Source organism: Aphelocoma coerulescens, chromosome 12, assembly GCF_041296385.1.
Source record: "Aphelocoma coerulescens isolate FSJ_1873_10779 chromosome 12, UR_Acoe_1.0, whole genome shotgun sequence".
NCBI classification, from domain to species: Eukaryota; Metazoa; Chordata; class Aves; order Passeriformes; family Corvidae; genus Aphelocoma; species Aphelocoma coerulescens.
The window spans coordinates 12843289-12864313 of record NC_091026.1 but is presented as its reverse complement, the minus strand read 5'-3'; the positions used below and the strand labels follow the sequence as shown (position 1 = coordinate 12864313).

The 21025-nt window shown below is 35.4% G+C and overlaps 1 protein-coding gene across 5 annotated transcripts in view; it reads left to right on the top strand.

Moving 5' to 3' along the window:
• CFAP20DC (CFAP20 domain containing) overlaps positions 1–21025 on the top strand; it is a 68753-nt gene that overhangs the window by 22075 nt on the left and 25653 nt on the right. For all 5 annotated transcript variants that reach the window (XM_069027735.1, XM_069027733.1, XM_069027734.1 and 2 more), the window contains 7 exons: positions 125–281; positions 3859–4017; positions 9423–9559; positions 10733–10907; positions 11436–11582; positions 16704–17035; positions 18780–19193. In XM_069027735.1, coding sequence (XP_068883836.1) covers positions 125–281; positions 3859–4017; positions 9423–9559; positions 10733–10907; positions 11436–11582; positions 16704–17035; positions 18780–19193 — 1521 coding nt within the window. The remainder of the gene's footprint in view (positions 1–124; positions 282–3858; positions 4018–9422; positions 9560–10732; positions 10908–11435; positions 11583–16703; positions 17036–18779; positions 19194–21025) is intronic.

Below are 21025 nucleotides of genomic sequence, written 5' to 3'. Positions count from 1 at the left end.
ACAGTTCTGCAAATTGAGTGAAAATTGCTGCATTTCTCCTCAAGGCCATCTTGTTTATTTGTATAGAAGTTATGTTAGCCTCAGCTGATGGGTTTTGCTAAAGAGTATTGTTTCTCTTTTCTAGTGGTGCAATATGTGTATTGACTTGGTAGAGTTTACCAGGGAAATATTCAGAGGAGCTGTCTTCCGGTCTTTGGATGGAATTATTATTTCAGCTAACTGTAAGCTAAGAAAGATCTTCACTTTAAAATCCAAGCCTCAAGATACAGCTGAGGGAGATGGTGTGTTTTAATTACTATCTAGTCTTAATTATAACTGTTTGTATTATAAAATCAAGAGCTTCTTATTCATCAGATTGGCAATTTGAAGGCTTGCATGATTTCATAAAACTTAAAGTCTGCTAGTGTTGGACTTAAGGCAACTAATTAAATATGTGTGCACTCCTGTGTTTTAAACACTGAATTCCTTAGAAGTATTTTATTGAAGAAATTCTGGCAAGATTTATCAAGTACAGAGCTTGTTTTAATGAGGGTTTCTTATGCTGATAGAAATCAGGTTTTGGCCAAGAACAGAGTATCTGAAAGGAAAGAGAAATACTTAAACCAGGAACATTTGCTGATTGTTTTCTTAATTTTGGACATTAGCAGATAATGAAAAATTTCTTTATAGAATAATGCAAATGAACTTGTAAAAAAACATTATATGAAACAGAGTTATGAAACTATAAAAAACACCTCAGATCTTATGTCCAGTTATCCTAATGGGTCCTTGTTTATTGGAAGGTAATATTGGTGGTGAGCTGGAAAATGAGAGGGTTTTTTGTAATAGATCAGGATACTCATCAAAGTTTACCAGTCTCCAGACTCAGATCATAATCCTGAATCATCATTTTCCAAGGGAGAGAACTTCATTCCTCACTGGTATTTGCAGTAATAGAGGAGAAATTTCAAAAGCAGAGCAGGCACTTTCTTATTTTAAGGGCACCCCTAGGAATTGTTCAGCTTCAATTTTGTTCAAATTTTCATTTTGTGGCTTTTTTTTACCTGAAAAAACGTTTCTGGTTTCAGAAGGAGTAGTAGTTAACAGTATTGTAAGTGTAACAAAATGTATCCTCCATTTGGAAACACTAAACCAATAGGGGAGAGTAGGCAAACCTTGTGATTACTTCTCTGATTTTTTGTTGGTAAGATTGGAAAAAAATTAATTAAAAAATGTCTACAGAGAGAGTATGGTAAATTCTTAGCAGGAAACTGCAGTTTGAGCTCTCACTGGCATTCACTTAATTTAATTCCATTGTTGCATTGTTTTTTCCCTTCTATTCTAAACAGTTTCTGAAATGTGCTTAAATATTCTAAATGAGTTCCAAAATTCTAAAATGTAGTTAACATAATGAGTTGACAGCTTTAATAAACTGTATGCATAGTAAAATATTACACTTGTAATTACTTCATTATCAATTCTATGATTATTACACGGCTGGTGGGCATTAGTACTTTCTGTATGCTTTTGAATTTCCCTATCTAGGCAATTCATAGAATCAGAATCATGGAATTGTTTAGGTTGGAAAATACCTTTTAGGTCATTGAGTCCAACAGTTAAGCCAGCACTGCCAAGGCCACCACTAACCTGTGTCCCTAAGAACCCCATCCACATGGCTTTTAAATACCACCAGGAATGGTGACTCCACCACCACCCTGGGCAGCCTGTTCCAGGGCTTGACAACCCTTTTGATGAAGAAATTGTTCCTAGTATCTGATCTAAACCTCTGCTGGCACAACTTGGGGCCATGTCCTCTTGTATTGCTGCTTGTTACCTGGGAAAAGACACCAACACCTACCTCTCTACAGGGTCTCACTTCATCCTCCTTTTCTCCAGGCTGAACAAGCCCTGTTCCTTCAGCTACTCCTCTAAACTTGTTCTCTAGACCCATCTTAAGTTTTCATTAAAACTGAAAGTTTGGCAGAATTAAAATTATTCTATACTTCATACTCAATTACAGAAAAACAATAGTAAAGGGTTTTGATATTATTAATTAAGTTTCAGGTAACAATTACTCTTTGATAAAGCTTTTTCCCTCTCTGAATGACTGGACCAGTTAGTTGAGCTCCACTGAATGCAATGACATTGCAACTTGTGTTGAGAGTTGTCATGCTTTAACCTCGGCCAGCAAGTAAGCACCACACAGCCATTCAGTCACTTGCCCCCTAGTGGGATGAGCCTTGGGAAAGGCTCAGAAGGGTAAAAGTAGGAAAATATATGGGTTGAGATAAGAACACAACAATAATAATAAATTGTAATGACAAAAAAAAAAAAAAAAAAAAAAAAAGGATAAAACCCAAGAAAGACAGTTGTTTTTTATTTGCATAATTTGTTTACCACCTGCAGCCCCCCAGTCAGCTTTCCCTCTAGTTGATATGCAGAGCACATTGTCATTTGGTCTGGAATATCCCTTGGGTCAGTTGGGGTCAACTGTCCTGGCTGTGTCCCCTCCCAGCTTCTTGTGCCCCCCCCATCTGCTCACTGACAGGGCAGCTTGGGGAGCTGAACAACAGCTAACACACCAGTATGCTTTCAGCACTGGTTGCATGCCACATCCAAAACACAGCACTCTACCAGCTACTAGGAAGAAAATTACATCTTTCCCAGCAGAAGCCAGGACAAGGGTCAAGTTCTTTGCTTCAAACTCCTTGGTGTGGTGGAAGTAGTGATTTCAAGATGCAATGAGTGTGTTACTCCTTTCAAGTAGCAAGTATACAGTATGTTTGGAATTTTTTAAATGATAGGATTTGCAAAGGAGAAACCACATATATGAAGAAATTATTTCTGTATGAGATAATTGAGACAGAGGAGGAAATAATTCATCTTTTCTGCCTCATGATACTGAAGCATACAAGCTTAAACTGCACCTAGTTTCTTGTTTCCATAGTGATCCAAAACTTACATATGGGTTTTTATCACTAAGTGTTGCCCAACAGTGATAAATAATGCACTGGCTTGGCAAAAATAAATGGTTAAAAAAATGTGTCCACTACTGAAATACAACATGGGACACTTGATTTTTTTTATTTGAATCTCAATACTTGATCCTTCATTCATGTTTGGGTTTCAAGTTATGTTTTCCTCTTCTTATCCTTGGAAAATAGTCTAGTATTCATTAGCTTATTATATTCAAGTCTTCTAAAATTTGGAATCAATTTGCATTGTAACATCAGGAAAGGTTCTGACATGGATTCCTTTCTTTGTATAGAGCAGCATTCATAAACTCAGTCTGTATTGGTTATCAAAGGGAAAGCAGAGATAATCAGCTCACATTTTACTAGTGCCTGGTGTCACAAGAATACATAGGTTGACAGCTTTTTGGTTTATCATGAATGGATAATGGTGTCCAAAGTTTGGAATAAAGCTTGTTAAATTCTTTATTTGCATATATGGGACTTCTCCTTTGCTACTTCAGTCCCACTGATATAAATGCCATATTTAGCTGTTCATTTTATCTGAAAATAACTGCATCAGTGTTACAATTAAAGCTGAGTTGTAATAAAAATTAACAAAATGTATTTTGTGATTGTTTTGTTCGCTCTCTTGAAAAATCAAAGAAGTTGATTTTCTACAGCTATTCAGACGTTAGCGTATATTTCTTTAACTGTATTCAAAATTTTTGGCCTAAAAGTATACACAAAATAATTTTCAAATTTACAATAAAAAGTGACCAATTGCAGCAAGTTTTTCAAATTACCATAATCTACTCCATTTTTATAGCCATATAAACTAAAGTGTATGTAATCTACCGAATAATGTAAGTCAAATTTAATTCCATAGTGTCACAAGTGAAGTAAAGCCCATGTTTTTTGATTCTAGGTACGGGAGTTTTTCCATCTACGCCGTGTGAGTGCTTAGATGTTATTCCTAAAACCTGCCAGCTCAATTCTGATGTGCCACAAGTTACACAATTGCTGAATCTAACTAAAATTCACAAGCCAGAAATAAAATGTAGGGAAAATACAGTGCGGGAAACAGGTATTCTGTTATATTAAAATACTGTGAATACAATCGATACAGTAAGTGTACAAATAATTGTTTTGTAAATGTCCATGTGAAGAGTTCCAATGTCTTAAAGTGAAACATGAGGCACCTGTAGTGCCACAAGCACACAGACACGTCTGTTCTATAGTTTGAGGTCTGTGTGCAGCCTGAACAATTCTAATTCAAGCATGAGATTTATAACGATGTTTGAGATGTCATATGAATGTACATTGAAGCATTGTACAGTGGAGTTGTTACACTTCTTTTTAGAGTATGTTCACATCAATGAAACTTTTCTGGCAATATGACCATGCAGTGTCCTCAGCTTATACTCTGACAGGGAAAATCTTGTCTCGTTGGTGTCTTGGAGTTATTTGAATGTTTCTGTAAGCTACAAAATAATAACCCATATAATTTAGACTTTGGCAGCATTGAATAGGTCTATTAAAGAAACTGGGCCAATATAAGCTATTGACTTGGATAAAAGCTAAGAGAAAGCAAACAGAAGACTAAATTTAAAATTATTGTTACAGCGGAAAGCTAACAGCAGGAGACCTCAAAAGTTTTTGTTTTAGTCTCTGTATTGTTTATTGTAGTTAGGAATAATCTCAACAGAGAAGTGAATAACAGGGGAGCAAAATTTTACTATGATACAGATACTGGTTTAATAAAGACTGGGACGTCAGAGAGTTTTAAGCTTTTGAGATGGGCAATACCATATTTACTTTTTCCTGAAAAAGAGAGCAGAAAACATGCAGGAAAAATGACAGTTTTCAAAGCAACATTTTCAGTTTACTAGTTTTATGTCTTGTGGCCACTGTGTTGAAAAATTATGCTCTAGGGGCCATTGTATGGGGTAAATGTGGAACATCATGTAAAATCTAGCTTTGCTAAATGCAAAGGATTGTGCATAGGGGAGGAATGATAACTACAGTTAAGCTTTAAAGAATCAAAATTAAATGACTCAAGGCAGGAAGGTTATCATCACCATAGATATAGCTCAGTAGAATTTTCAGATTTTAATGTTTTAAAAAAACTAAGTAGCAGGAAATTCAAATTCATAGGAAATGAAAAAGGTATCAAACCTTTAAATCACTTTTGCATTATTATCTGAAATACTTCATACATTATCAGTTAAACCGTCTCAGAAAATACCTTACAGACCAAGAATTGATTCAGGGAGAAGCAGTATGAGTGAAAAACTCTCACATAAGATATGTTGAAAACGTTTAAATTTTACGTAAGGGCATTTATGAAGTAACCAGTGATACAAAGGAAGTTCAATAAAAGCCACTTATTTCATGGCACAAAAACAAGACATCACTTGATGTGATGATGCAGTTGAACATTAAAAACACATAAAAGAAAACGCCGTGTTACACAGAATATTATTAAAATATGGAATCTACTGCTAAAAGAAGCTGGGAAAGAAATTGGTATGATTCCAAAATCAGTTGGCAATTTATATGGGTAACAGTAATGTTGTATTTAGCAGCAGTAAATATGTGAAGAAAAAATTCAATTTTGTACTTCCAAATTTTTTCAAACTTTCTCTAAGAATTGTGTTGAAGGCAAATGATTTCAAAAATCCATACTGAATTATCTTGTGCTATTTCTGAAGCACTGGGTTTGGCCTTTGAAACTGAATGTTACAGAGATTATTGGCCTGTTCTAGACTAGCATTTCCTGTGTTTTTATGTTTAAGTTGGCATGTCTGTTCAAATAAGATCTGTAAGCCAAGAATCAGTAGAAACGGAATTGTAGATACGAATGCTAAGATGTGAAATTGCTTAAATAGACTTGGGTCAGACAATTGAGAGCTTTTTACTAAAGCTGCTATTTTGCTTTAAAATTGTGTATTCCTTCCTACCCGCAGTGAAGTCAACAGCAGAATTTCACTACGGCAAATATATTTAAAGTCCTTATTGTCTTGATTCAAAATACTGATTATCTCTTTAAAACAATTTTGTGAAAAGATAGATCGTCATTTAAAGAACAGCAGTGGAGAGAAACATAGATTATTTATGTTCATTATTAGAAATCTGGAGTTGTAAAATTATACAGTACTGGTGTTCACAGAACTATGTAAAGAATGAAATAAAATTTTCAGCTATTGACAAGTTTCTTTGTAGTTGAAGAAAATAAGGGGGGATTTTAATCAGTTTTTTGAGTTTTGAAGACATCAGCTACAATTTCAATGAGGAAATAAATCAATGTAGAAAAAAAGGTGATTTTTTTCAGTAATATGTCACTAAATTTCATTGATTAGAATTCTAAACATATCCAAAATGTAATTTCCTTATGCCCAGGATATTTGGGCATAAATTCAGTCGGGTTTGTAAATTCAGTTGCATGTACACATAACTGATCTTTACTCTTTTCTTTTTTAAAAAAAAGTTATTCTGTAGATCCATTTACAACAGTAAATATCCTGGAATATGTGCAAGCCCTTCTTAAAAATGATAGTTACAATGGATTTTAAATGAGGTGCTCTGATTCATGTCCTTCATGGAGAACTGATAATTTCACTCTTCTTAAAATGTTGGTTTGATTGTTATTTTCATCTTAATCTGGAGAAGTACATAAATTTCTTATTGCTGTAACTTAGAAAAATGCACAGGTGAAATCTCTCTGTAGGCATCCTCTTTCCTCTACTCTTATGTTATTATTGGCCTCTGAACAAGACACAAAGTTAAAGCTTTGGTTTAGCCCATATGATAGTTGGAATGTTTTCCTAAAGTATTTCGTTTTCCCCTTCCTCTGTGACCCCTTTTACTAGTGATGTGATCATACTACAACAGGGTGGTAGAACATCTTCTGAGAAGGAAGTAGGACTGAAGTAGCTTCAAAGTGAGTCTGAGCAAGCAAATTAGATAAAGAACCCATTTTGAACACATCTTCATCAGTACAGGCAGTTTTAGAAGTGGTGCTGTAGTTAAGGAAGGTAGATTTTTAGTCCACTGGGTTTAGAACTTTCTCAGCCTTGAGGATTCTCATCTTTAGTATTTGAATTCAGTGAATAATCATTTCCACCATTTCTGTTAAAATGCTCTGAAGAAACATGTGCAAAGTATTGACCAAAGCAATAAGGTTACAGAGAATGATAACTACTGGTTAAGACTGTACCATCTCATGAAGCTCTAAAGAAAAATAAACTTTGAGAGCAACTTTGATAATATCAAAAGGTTTTAAAAACTACTTTTTAAACTTCTTTTCTTCTGCTTTAACCAGAATATTAAAAAAAAACAACTCATAAAGATTTCATCATCTGCACTAAGCTGCCTGTGCTGGTGCTTTTTCAAGTTGTTAGCTTTTGCTCTCTCTCGATATACCTCATTAGCAAAGGCAATCTTTGTCTTACAGCAGCTGAAATGAGTAGGGGTTTTGAATTTTTGCTTAGAGTAAGACCCTTCATATATTTATGTATTTAAATCATATTCAGCCTTTCTTTTACATGCAAGTACCATTTTTGTAGTATTAAAGGGAAAATAATACTTTTAGAGTATTACTGCCCTACAAGTAGTCAAGCCAGAGTTCTGTTGTAAAGTTGGATTATAAATTTGCCTTTGGAATAGCAGAGGAAACTCTGTAATCCAATTTCTTAGTGACTATGTTTAAAAGAAAAGCTTCTTGGCTGGATTGTTAAAATATGAGGGACTGTAAAATTTAAATAAGTACAATAGTGTGAATGATGCGTCTAAGCAGAAAAAGTGTATGTTTATTTAAAACAAGACTCAGATTTTACCATCTGGACTACAAAGATACATAGCCCTTAGGAATATGTGGTAAAGTAATTAATGATAACATCCCTCACCTACATGAAGATGAAATGTCTTCAGTTTAAGGTTTAATCTCTTTTTTAATCCCACATTATGAAGATAGGATGTGTTCTTCCAGACATGTTTTTCAAATTTCAGAAGTTGACCTACTTGAAATTGGAAGCTTTGGTATGTTTAGGTACATTTTAATTGGAAAATGTTCTTTTAAGACACTAAACTTTTTGTTTATTTGATAATTAAAAGCCTAAATTATTTTTAGTATCATTCACTTTTAATTGCACATATTATTTCATTATGTCATCAACACACTGTTACGTGTAGATGTAGGTAATTAATTGCAGTCAATTAATGTGGTCATTAAGACAGACTTTAATGCAAATCAGCTTTTCTAATTGGAGCTAACAACATCCCAAGGTAGCCAGCAAAAAGAAATTGATGTTAAACCAAGACAGGTCATCTGATCTTGTGAAATGGCAGCTGTTAACAGTGACCAAATGTCACATCAGGAAAAAGGGAGGCAGGTAATGGCAGTAAGTAGCTTCTTCTGTGCTTATTAGTACAGTAAATGATGATGTTGGTGGCTAATGCATGAACTGTTTTTCATTTCCTTGATGACACTGTAAATAAAGCTGATCTTGAAATAAGGTTATGAAAAATGCTCAGGGGAATCGGCAAAATGTTTTGTTTCCACTTTATTGCTTTATAAAGGTGTCAAATCTCTAAAGTGAAATAGCAATTTAACATTGAAGTTGTAGGAAGAAAATATCTTTGGACGTTGTAAATATTAAATATAAATTAATGTGAAGATACCAGTTTTATCAGCTGTGGAAAGGAGAATTCACTGATGATCTTGGAGAATTATAAAAGAGGAAAATAGATAGTATATGCAGCTCTGCAACCCTGATAGTAAAATTAATGTGTAACCATTTTACTGTCCTTTTTAAAATTTTTTGAGAACATTCACTTGCATTCCATGTTTACTTTTTGTTTGTCTTGAAGACTTGTTGGCAATTTCTGTGCTTTGAAAGACTTACAAAAATAAATCTCCAATTTAAGCAGTAAAAAAAATAAATACTGAAAAGGGTAGAATATTTTAACAGCAATAGTTTATTTGAAATATTAGGGCTCAGCCCTGGTAATACAGTAGATTCAGTAATTTCAAAAAGCAAGCTACATGTAAACAGTTCTCTGAGCTGTGACTAATATCTTGACAGTCTTGCCTCAGTTTTTTTGTGTTATTATTTATTTATTCTGTTATTTATTAATTAGAGTTCTTTTTTTCTTCCTGTCAGAAGTTAGGTTTTCATTGAAGTTCTAAAGAAATCCTGCAAACCAATTTTTTTTTTGTTTATAAATAACCCACTTTTAAATAAAACTTTAAAGCAAGAAGATTAGAAATATGTCTCTATAATAGACCAAAAGTTTCTTGCTGATATGTTGACACACTTTTATAAAATGTGTTATTCCTATATTTCTAGGGATTGCACTTTAAAGGACCATAATTTTTATATATGTTTAGTATTCATAATTCTCTTCTTTTAGTTGATTTTTAAAAAACATTACTTTTTACTGCTTGTAAGTACTGTAAATTTTTTTAACTATTTTTTTTTCTTAACTTAGGTAACTTGGTTAGTAGAGTCCAAGGCAACATATTCAGCAGTAAAACTCAAGATGTATCACATATTGCATTTGGGTCAAAGATCCTTGGACCACCTCCATCTTCAAACAGAAGACCCAATACAAAGGTATCTGGAAAGGTAAGAAGGGCTAAATTCCAGCAACACTGTTGGCACTTTTGCAAAGGAAGACATTGATAAGCAGAGGAGTTACACTAAATGTTTATTTCAGAGGCTGCCTCCAGAGAACTGTGATAGGTCATGAACCTCCAGTGCCAGAGATCCTGTAACATCCAGAGGAGGGGAAGGAAAATGCATGGGTGGCTCCAGCTCAGGGCATGGGTTTGTTGAGCCCACGGGAGAGAAGGCTAGGGGGGAATCTAGTTGCTATTTTCAATGAATGCAGGGCTGTAGAGAAGCCAGACCTCTTCTAAGAGGTGCCCTGAAAGGCCAGGGGCAGTGGGCCCTAACTGCAGGGAGGATCTGAATAAATATATCAATGAAGAGGTTCAGTGCTGCAACAGGGTCATAAAGAGATTGGAGAATTTCAGAGCTTCTGAAGACATCAAAACTTGACTGCAACAGGCTGATCTAATTTTAGCATCAGACCTAAAGATGTCTCTTTCTACCAAAATTACTCTGTGATTTCTCATCCTTATTTTTCTGAATTTTTTTTCTAGACTGCTGAAATTTCCTGTGTGTGTGTGTAAATATTTTTCTTTATGATGAGAGCTATAATGCAGAGCAGAAATTACATTTCAGTATGCTCTGATAGTCAGCCTTACAGTAGCTCATGTGATGCTGTCAATTACAATGCCAGGGAAAACACCTGGTCCCAGTCTGCCAGCAACAAATATGCAGGTTTTTGGAATCTGATCAGGACTACAGTTCTCATTTTAACAGCAAGAATAAGGGATCCAGCCAAAGGAAATAAATTCTTGTGTAGGAAGTCACTTGAAAGTCAAGATGTGAAATGATATTACTTCCTCCAAGGAAGAAAATACTCCTGAGGTCTAGAATAACTACAAGTTTTAGTCTTTTTATTCTGATAGTGGATTTTAATTTTTTTCCCTTTTCTTTGCATTGTTCCATTCACTCAGTGAAAAAAAAAAACCTCTGCCTGCTACTTGACTGTAAAGATTGAAGATACCACACTGAATAGAGCCTAACATGAAGTTTCCTAAAAAAATGTTTAAAAAAATATTTGGAAATATGTATTTGAAAAAGATGTGTAATTCATAATGCGTGTTTATCTTTGAGTATTTTGAAAGCTGTTACATTTTTATCTTTCATCAAGAAATAATGTCTTTCAAGGTAACAAAGACCTTGGGTAACAAAACGTCATGCCAACTTCAAAATTCAGGACTGCCAACTGAATCCATACTAGATACTGAGAGATTGGAGCTATCATTCAGGTCATCCAATGATATTTTAGTTCAAGGAGACAAAAGAAATACTCTCCGAACAACTGCAAATGTATATCAAAATGGTAAGAGCATAAAGCAAATATGTAGAGTTCTCAAACTGCCAAAATTTTTGCATGATTGTGCCTTTGAATCTAAGACTTTATTCTTGTTTTTCTAATCCCTTATCTACCTAATTAATTACTGAAGACATATTCATTAAATAATGACTTATTCTCCTGTATGAGGGTGAATAAATGCTCATTCTCTCTGCAGCTATTTGTATTGTGAGTGATTGAGCCAGGCATCAGCACCTGCTGGCAGTAGCCACAATTTATACACATGCTCCTCCTTCCTCATGCTGTGAAAATAACTGAACTGCTGCAGTGGTTCTTGATTGTTTTGCAGACTTTTGCAAGCCTGTTTTTTATAATTACTATGGTTTGCCCTTCTTCCATGCCTAGTGTTAAATTTTTACTTCCTTTTGGCTGACAGGTTCCTGCTGCCCTGCAAGATTCCCATGCTGTTTGGAAGATGTTTGCATCCCAGTACAATGCCCCATATGCACTCAATATGAGTCTTCACAGGCATTTCATTTCTGCATTGCATTTCAGACCCTGAAATTCAAACTCAGAAAACATCTGTGAGTGGAGAAGCAGATTTTCAGCTCACCTCAGCACAAGTACCATCACCAGACAAGAGCAGTGATAGAAGATTATCTCTAAAAAATGCAGCCAAACCCACATGGGAGATAACCAGTGGTATGGTACTCATTTCATGTTATTTTACATTTCAGTTCTATGTGGTGTGAGGGACTATCTGCTGTAAATTTCAAAGGACCCAAAAGCAGTTCACATAAAAAATAAATGTCTGTGTTGTGGGGGATTATGGAAATCAAGCACCCAGCAACAGAATTGCTTTTGAGCATTGATAAAGATTTGCAGGATTAAGCAGAGTACCAGAGCAGCGAATGAATATAAAAACTCCATGCTCTCATGATTAAAGGAAAAGAACTAAAAATAATTTATTCTTTAAATCTCTAATAAATTTAACACTGAAGACTCCAAATATGAAGTGCACAAGAAATTTTACTTGTCCCGGATAAGAGTTTAGAATGTTCACTACACTACCTATGTAATATCGGGGGGGGGGGCAGGGGAGAGAGGGTTATTTTGTTTATTAAGTTCAGTGGTGATTTATTTCTTTTCTTATTCACAGAAAGACATCTCAGCTTATGTTTTGGGTTTTTTCCCTTTCACACCTGTCTACCAAAAAGTGTGGGGTTTTTTTTGTCATACAGTGTCAATCAACTTCCTTTTCATGTGTCTGGGAAGGGCATTATTGTGGCAAAAGTATCCTTTGTCTCTATGAAAAAGTAGTGTTACATTTTATTAGAAGGCATAGCCAGCAATTTGAAAAGTAGTTGGACTACTCAAATGTGCTCAAAATTGACCAATGAGGTTTTCCTTCATATTGTGAATGATTTCCATTGTGTGTATTCTTTGGGGATATTTAGAAGTGGTTACATAGTATGGCAGCTTCAGTAATCCATAATTGCTATTATAGGTTCTATAATTTGACTGAAAGAGATGCAAGATATTCAGGCAAATAGAGAATTCTTCTGGAGAATATTTTAATTCCTTCCTATTTACCTGAATTTTGAGAACTCTGGGGCAGGAATCACTGTATTAACTTGTTTTTCATCTAGAACACCAGGACCTCTATCTAATGCCAGAATTTTAGAAAAATTAATCAACACGTTATTTTATGTAATTTTAAGTGATATGACAAGACAGCCTTAGGGCAGTAGACTGGCCTGTCTAAATGCCCTCTCATAAATTCAGAGGCAGAGAACTGAGGAAGAAAGCTATGTGTAAACTCTGATCTTCTGCTGTTTGTGTTTGCAAGAATGAAAACTGTTTCCTTATAATCTTAATTGTGTGTACAGGCAGATAAATGCATTATGTGAGTTTGTAAGGTACAATTCTACAAACTATTCCCTGTATTTTCATTGCTTGTCACTGTTAGCTCAGTCTGCAGATTTCAGTTTCTTTTCAATACATGAAGTTATCTAATTGGATGTAGATGACTTAATGATTTCTTTTTCCATTAATACTGGATTTATTTTTTCTGAGGAACTTCCTATAAGCAACTTCTTTATCAAGGAAAGTCCTCTTCTAGGCTTTGTTCTGGACTTCTTCCAAAGTGGGATATACTTGACCTGAGAGAAGAAATAAAATGAGTTAACATTGTTTACGCCAATCTTATTTGTTCAATGCTGAAACCTTCATTAAAATGTTAGGCTGTGATTAGAAGCTTTTGCATAAGTCTGACTGTGTAGAAGAGCTAATTAGATGGTAAGGTGATCATTCTTGCATTTATGTTGTTTGCTGCAATGTTGCGATTACGTAGTAGTTTGCATATTTTGCTAAGAATGTATTCCAAATTATTCATTACAATTGACATGGAAATTATGAGTTAAAAAGAAATTCTAGTATAGTTTCTGTTGGAGAGATAATGGGATTTTGTTTGGTCCAAAACTCCCTGCATCTTTCACTTGTGGACTATTTAAAAAGTGCTACACTGACTACAGGTTACAGAAGTTGCTGAACTCTGTAACCAGCATAAAATGTCATCTTCAAATCATACAGACTTTTCTGTCTTCCCTGTGCATATTTCATTAAGAATAAGTACTGTGCTATGCAAATAAGTGTTAGGGTTTGACTTATTCCTAATTCAAGTATATTTCTTCAACAACTCTGGAAATGAATGTAGTTCTTACAGGGAGGCTTAGGCTAAAAAGGCAGGATATTCAGGCTAATGTTATATAGATTATATAATTATTTTAAAGTGCTTATTTATATTTCTGAACTCCTTTTGGTCTGGGCAAGACATTACAATGGTGACTAAAATGTAAGAAAATTTTGGATGTCTGAGGCAGAGCCAGGAGTAGAAGTCAGGAGTTCAAGGCTCTAACTGCCTCATGTTCTCTAAACACTTGACAAAAACTGTTACTCTAGGACTTCTTTTACATGTTTTGATACTTCATTCAAAATTGACTTAAAATCTTTAAAAAGCAAGTGATTCATCATGTTGTTTCCTTCAGAATTCACTACAAAATTTTATCTCTAATGCCCTCTATGAATTAAACAGCAACAACTGCATTGGGCATTATTCTAGAATGAGAATAGAACAGGTGAGACTGCAATGTGGGAAGTGGGTTGTTGCTAAGTCAGGAGACAAAAAAATTAAGCCACTCCCCTCTACTCCTTCCCAGTCCTTTGTGCATAAGAATTCCTGAATTCTCTTGAAGTGAGTTGTACACTAAGTGCATAACCATACCCTAGAGGGCTCTTTACAGTGGTCTGAGCTATTAGTGTGTATTTGTAAACCATGAAGGCAGCATGAAACATGTCAAATCTAATTTTATGATGGGGAGAAGACCTTCTGAATACTGAGGAGTGTATGTTGTGTATTTTGGTGTTAGTCAAGACACTGCCAGGGAAACCTAATAAAATGTGTCTAGATTAAACTGGAAGGGTGGGTGCCAGACTGGTCAGAAGACTGCAAAGCGCTGAGGTAAGAAAAAATACAGGAAATTCCTTAGCTAGCTAACTTTTGAAGATTTGTTTGTTTTGAAAAATGCAGCAATTTAAAAATTTTAATATCATTGCCTTAGGAAAAAGGGTAAACAGCATTTTAGACTTAGCAACCGGAATAGCTGGGAAAAAGATTCTTTACATCTAGAAGAGTTGTCCAGTTGAAGTTTGGGGATAAGTAATATTTTTGTGGTATTTCTGCATAGTGCTTTCTGGAGTTGTGAACAAGGCAGCATCTCCAGGGCCAAAGACTTTCCAAACAATCTCAGCCTTGGTGGGCGAGATTCCTACTGGATAAATAACTGAGTAATTGAAAATACTGATTTAGTGTGACAGAGTTTGTAAATCATGTTAGGTCACAGGATCAGTTGGGGAAAAAACATTTCCTGAGTCTTTGTTCTTGAACATCCAAATACTGTGTTCAGCTTCACTTAAAAAGTTCATGAGAAAATCCCTCTTCTCATTTCATTTTTATAGGGGAAATGATTGCTTAATAAAGGCAGCTTTTATAGATAGCAAAATATAGCAAAGGCATAAAATCTGTGAAATGTTCATGACTGTGTTTTCTCTTATGATTTTGTTTTATTTGTGTACCACCCTTCACATGTAATTCCATTGCCTATGAAAAATATGTTATCAGAGGAGTGTGACACAATCTTGAATGATAGTAGATAGGAGAATTCTGCTCTAATATCCTCCTTTGAAGAACCTGTAGTTATAGATCAGAGCTAAAAGTAATTTGGTTTACTCAATGAAGGCTGTTTCCTAGAAGTTTTGAAGTCTCACTCATTTCTTGATGCTCTCGGAAAAACTAGTCCAAAATAGTTATAAAATAAAATTAATCACTTGCATGTTCAGCTTTCAAGGCTTGTAATAATTAAAAGAACAATCTACTAGATTGTTTTAAACCAGAATGACTTTCTAATATAACAAGAGTTTGCCTGAAAGCTCTGGGGGTTCTTTTTAAGATGGTCTTCATGTAGAGATTGAAAAATGGTCTTCTCTGGAACAAGAAGATGCAAGCCATGATCATACAAGACATGTCAAGTCCCTACTTTTCACTGTTTCCTGGATATTAACTGGAGTTTGGTAGCTTTACTAGCTGTCTTCAATAAACTGGAAAAATCACAGCAACCCAATAAGAAGACAGCTGTTTCTCCTGGCATCTCATTTTTCTTTCTTTTGTCTTCATTTATGGTGATTCAGACTTCCTCCCACCCACCCAAGCTGCTGAATGTGCCTGAAGTGGTAATTCTAACAAAACTAAAACTAAAATATCACAGTAAAGCACAAAATATCACACTGAACTTACTGTCTTCTGTGATGGCAAGCATTTTATTATTGCAATGCAACTTCATTATTACATTTTTAGTATTTTTTTATTGAATTTTTTTAGTAGGGTTGATGGTAACTTTGTTTTATGGAGCTGGAAAGTTTCAATATCTAGTGAATAATCCACACCACACTACCTTTAATGAAGATAAGGGAGTATTGCATACTTGAGCAATTCCCCTTTCCTTAGATGCTATTTGAGATTGGTTTCAATCAATCAAATTGCCTTTTTTTTCTATACCATCATTCCAAACAATAAAATATAAGTTAACAATAAGAATATAAAAATGGTCTTTTCGTGTGTATCTGGTGCACTCCATCTTTAAATCCATTTCTGTAGTTTATTGTTTGTTTTTAAATTGTCAGATTAGTTGTGGCTATATTCAGGGAAACTTGGTGAATCTTTATACATCTCTATACATTTTTCATGTCACACTTTTTTATCAGAACAGTAGTTTTAAATTGAGATTTAAACCATACGTTCTCAATGTAAAAGTGTGGAATTCCAGCAATAAAGAAGGAGCAGATTGTAATATTATGAACTTTCCACCAATGTGTGATTATTTTTTAAATGTCAGACACAAAAAATGCCTATAGCAAAATATCAATGGCTATATTTAATAAAATTATGTTTTCCAATAATAAAATTCAGTTGCAGGTTTAAAATCTTGACGCTAAATAGTTTCAGGTTTGCAAATTGCAGGCTTGCATGTCATGTACCAAAGCCTGTTTACTTTTTGAGCTCTGATTAGAAATGTTTTGATTAACCTTGCTGCACATTGAAAGCAACCTGATCTTTTTCACTGCATCCTCATCACTCTTACTCTTCTTTGATAGGCAAAATATTTCTGTATTAGAAAAATTTACTTTGCTGTACAACTTTCTGAGAAAATGAGAATGATCAGAGTAGCTCACAGTTTACATATTTGCCATTAAAATTGTATGTTTCAGATAAATGGGTGTTTCCAGAGAGCTTCACTGAGGGTATTCAGTTGGATGGGAAGGAGCACTTCAGAGCTACTGGAAGTTCAGCTTGCTGTAATTTACCCTCAGCCCAGAATGCCTCTATTGAACATCACAACAGGGAAACAGCTGATCATCACAGGAATAATAAAGAGGTTTTCACATTTTCATCAAAACCTCGATCACCTCCTCACGGAAAGTGTCCAAACGTGTCACCAGAAAGTTGTGTTTTCCCTTTGGATTTGGAGCCAGACAGTAATGGAGAAGATGAGAAAACCGAAACTGAAGATAGCTTTGAAGGAACTGACAGCAGTGAGGAGGTAGGCACTTTGTACATGTAACTCTTGATAAAGCAGTCTTCATCCTAAAATTCCTGGGATGAGATTCTGTCTTTAAGCCAGACAGAGAGGATAAATCATCTTTTCCCCGTATACCAACAGGCAGATCTTTGTCGGGTTGTTGTGTCTAACTGGATACAGGACTCAATGCAGGTGTCTTTTGCAACAAGTTGACAAAAGAAACCTAACTTTGTCAGGCCCTATGCTAACAGAGAGATGCCAGAACTGTGCATCATTGCTACAAAAAAATATTGTAGGAAAGCCTGCATCATAGATTTGGGTGAGATCCAAGTCCTTTGTGGTTGCTCAAGAATTCAGTAAATAAGAATTCATTGTGCCTTTTAAAACTGTAAATGGAGACTGGTTTTGCTCATTGCCATTGTTGAAAGTGGGTTATAAAATTCCAGCTTTTGAATGTCACTTGATTATTGGTATTTCTGCTGTAGATCCTGTCTGAGCATCACCAACTTTAATTCTTTAGCAATGTGGAAATCTTCCAGCAATGAAATTAATGAAAGAAAATTTTTTAGTTTATACTAAACATTTTTAGTATCTCTATCTAGTATCATCTGATACTGTATAGAAATTCACTGGATTGTCAATGCATGCAATAATTTCATTATGTCATTACTGTAACTGCTAAAGTTCCTACCTTTATGAACATTCAAGTATATTTCACTTTTAACTGTAAAATTTGTTTCTTAGCATTCAAATCTGCGGCTCACAGCAGAGAAATAAAATGTAACTGAGTTGCATAATAGCAGGAAGGACTGAATTTAACTGCTCTACAAAATAACTGAGGGAATGAAACTATAAATTTCCAAAATGTGTACCATTAATAAAACTGAGGGATTATCTTTTTGAATGTGCACTTCATGCTGTGTAATCTTGGACTCACTGAAGTCAGTAACAGTCTTGGTTCACTTTCATGTGCAGCAGGATTGCACCTCAGCTGTGAGAGGCACACTGCAGGTGATACTGCCTTACATCCTGTGTGGGAACATATGGCAGAGGAGCAGCATCACCATATGAAGATGAGGCCTCTCTCATCCTTTCTTTTTTGAGAATAAGAACGTTGAGTCAAACACTTCCATTATTTCTCTTTCCCTCTGTTCAGTCCTGCTGATTGTTGTTGAGATGGGGTATGAGTGAACATCATACACTTGATTCGTGGGATATTTTGCAGAGACATTGTTAGAAGCATGCATTTAAGGTTAATAAACTAACCTCTAAAATTCTTAAATTGCATTCAAATGGTAATGAAAATGATACCCAGTACCATATGATTACCAGGGCAGAGCAAAATTATTTCAGCAGGAGTTATTTCTTCTCCATTTAAGTTGAAGATGCAATGTGACAATATGGAATATTAATAATTCAATGGAAAGACATCATTGTCATGGACTCTTTGCTTAGTTTTGGTTTTCAGTTGTAGTAAGTTCTCTTGAAATTATGATTGTCATGTAAGACACAGGTTTGGGAGGTTACCAGCATTCAAAATTTGGCCTGACATTTTGAAAAGAGTAATCAGCTTCAGATGTAAGAATATGTTTATGGTATAGTCAGTGTATTTGCCAGGAGAAGCAGCTGTTTTTCAGAATCCTTGTAAATTTGGAAACAGGAAGCAGAGATTAAAGAGAGATTTTGAAGTGTTACAGTTATGTAAAACTGAATTGTGTGATGATGAGAAGGAACCAACCACTCCTGCTTTGTTTCCTAAATTTAGGATGACAACAGTGAACTCATCCAGGGTACTGAGGACATTGAGGACAGCCACAGTAGAAAAGGAACATCTGATTCAGCAATTTTTAAAGAGATCCCATTAAATAAGATGTCACAGAGAAATGAATACTGGAAGAATAAGGAACACAGCAAATATAACTTCGAAGAGACTGTCTTATCAAAACCACAGAGTTCCACCATGAGAAAAACAGAATCTATTAGCTTTCAGAGACGTTTAAAGCCTATTCTCTCTCTTTCTCCAATTCAAAGTAAATCTAAATCCTTTAGAGTAATTAGAAATGTATCTGAAGAAACTGAAAGATATGAAGAAGTTTCAGATCAATTAGAAAGATCTGTCAGTAAAACATCTCTCAAGAAAGTCTCAAAAGAAAATTCATGTCTGACAGGACAGACTTGTGTAAGTGATTTTTACTTTGAAATTAAATTGCTAGATTGTATAGAGAAGCTGTATTAGATATACCCATCTGCATGAAGTGATTAATGTACCTCTTTCATTCAGATATATTCTGGCTTCATCATAACAGCATTTACTGTGCTCAGTCTGTTGAAAGTTGATTTTTTTAGGGGTTTGTGGCACACAAAATAATACTCCAGATATAAGAGAAATCACAAAGGTTTGTAGATAAAAAGATGTGTCATTGAGCTACTCACATTTTGGAAATACGTGAGTTAGAAAATAGTTTGGGGCTGAAAGGTTACAGAGGAAAATTGGCAGGTTTTAAATTGCTGTATTAACAAATGACCACAGAAGGAGTGTTAATTTGGGTACTTCATGGTCTCTCTGTGTGAGCCCTGAGCAATAATAAATTGTGTGATTGAGAGCCAGCAGTGAGGCAGCTTCTGTCCAGCAGTCAGCCATAGATGGCTGCAGAGAATAACCAGGCAAGGACAAGGAAGGCACCTGGGCGTACCTCAGCAGCATGGCCCTGCAGGCTTCCTTCCAGCAGTCCTTAGTTTAGCCATTACTGCAGGAAAGGTGGTGTCTGTGGTAAATAACTGGTGGTGGAATTTTTTTCCACAGATTTGTGTTTGCTTTTTTGCATTTATGTGGCCTTTGCCTAGTGACAGTGAATTTCAAACATTAAGTGCTATTTGTGGGAAAAAAAATGTATCTTCATTTTTCTTGTTTTGAATGCTTTGTCTCCTTCCTGGTGCTTTCTTATTCTTCTGTTTGTTATAAAAAACAATGAATAATCTTTTTTAAAAAATTCATATTCCTACCTGTGCCACTTCCTACTTCATGGCTGTGTATCATATTCCCTTGCAGGTGTCTCTTTTCCAGGTCAAGGAGTTTTATGGTATTTAGTCCCAGGATTGCTGTTTTGTGAATTTTTTTGCATGATTTTACCCAGGGATGTTGAGTTGAACTACTGCATGATCATTATTGTAAGCGTGGAGTTTGTTTTCTAATATCTTGAATATATCTTGAATTTCTTGTAATATCTTTTGTCCCCAGGTATTGCACGCCTCTGGGGACCAAAAGAATAGACACTTCTCTTTTTGGGGGGCTCTATGAAGTAGTTATGCATTGTTTGGAAAAAAATTTGTATTTAATGTCTTGGAATATGATCTGTACCTCATTTACATGAAGGAAATGGACCTGTATAATTTTGAGTCCTTGTAGTTTGTCTCATCTGCTGTAGGAAAGGGAGTGTGCTGTCATTCTGCTGTAGGAATTTTGGTCTGTAGCATTTCTGTGAGCTGTTGATACAGTTAATTTTAGTTACCTGATTTGAGAGCCTCTGTAAAAGAGAAAGCAGGAGCAATGACTTCCATGGGACGTGGCTGCTGCTGTTGGGGCAGGGCTATCCCACTGAAAGGTTTACCTTCCTACCTGGAGCTGCTGTGGCTGCTGAGGATGGACAGCCCTGCAGTTGACTGTGGGTATGGAAATCCAGGCATGGAGCTAGGAGGAGCAATCTAAATTGGGCAGCAGATTAAAGAATAGTCTAGGAAAGCACATATTCAGCTTTTCTGTGTCCTTGATGGGGAAATGCTCATCCTGCCATGCCACTGATGCTTCAGTGCTTTTCTGTGAAATGAGTCTCTTTTAGTCCTGGTGCAGGGGCTGGGGTTTATGTGTCTCACAATGCTGTGAGGTTGTCTCTCAGAGGGATTCTGGAAATCTCTTCCTGTATTCTGCAAGTAGATTATTGGATTGGTGGAGGCCCTGTGCTTTTCCTGATAAAAACAGAACATCCTTTTCCATGAAGGTTGTGGAGACTGGTT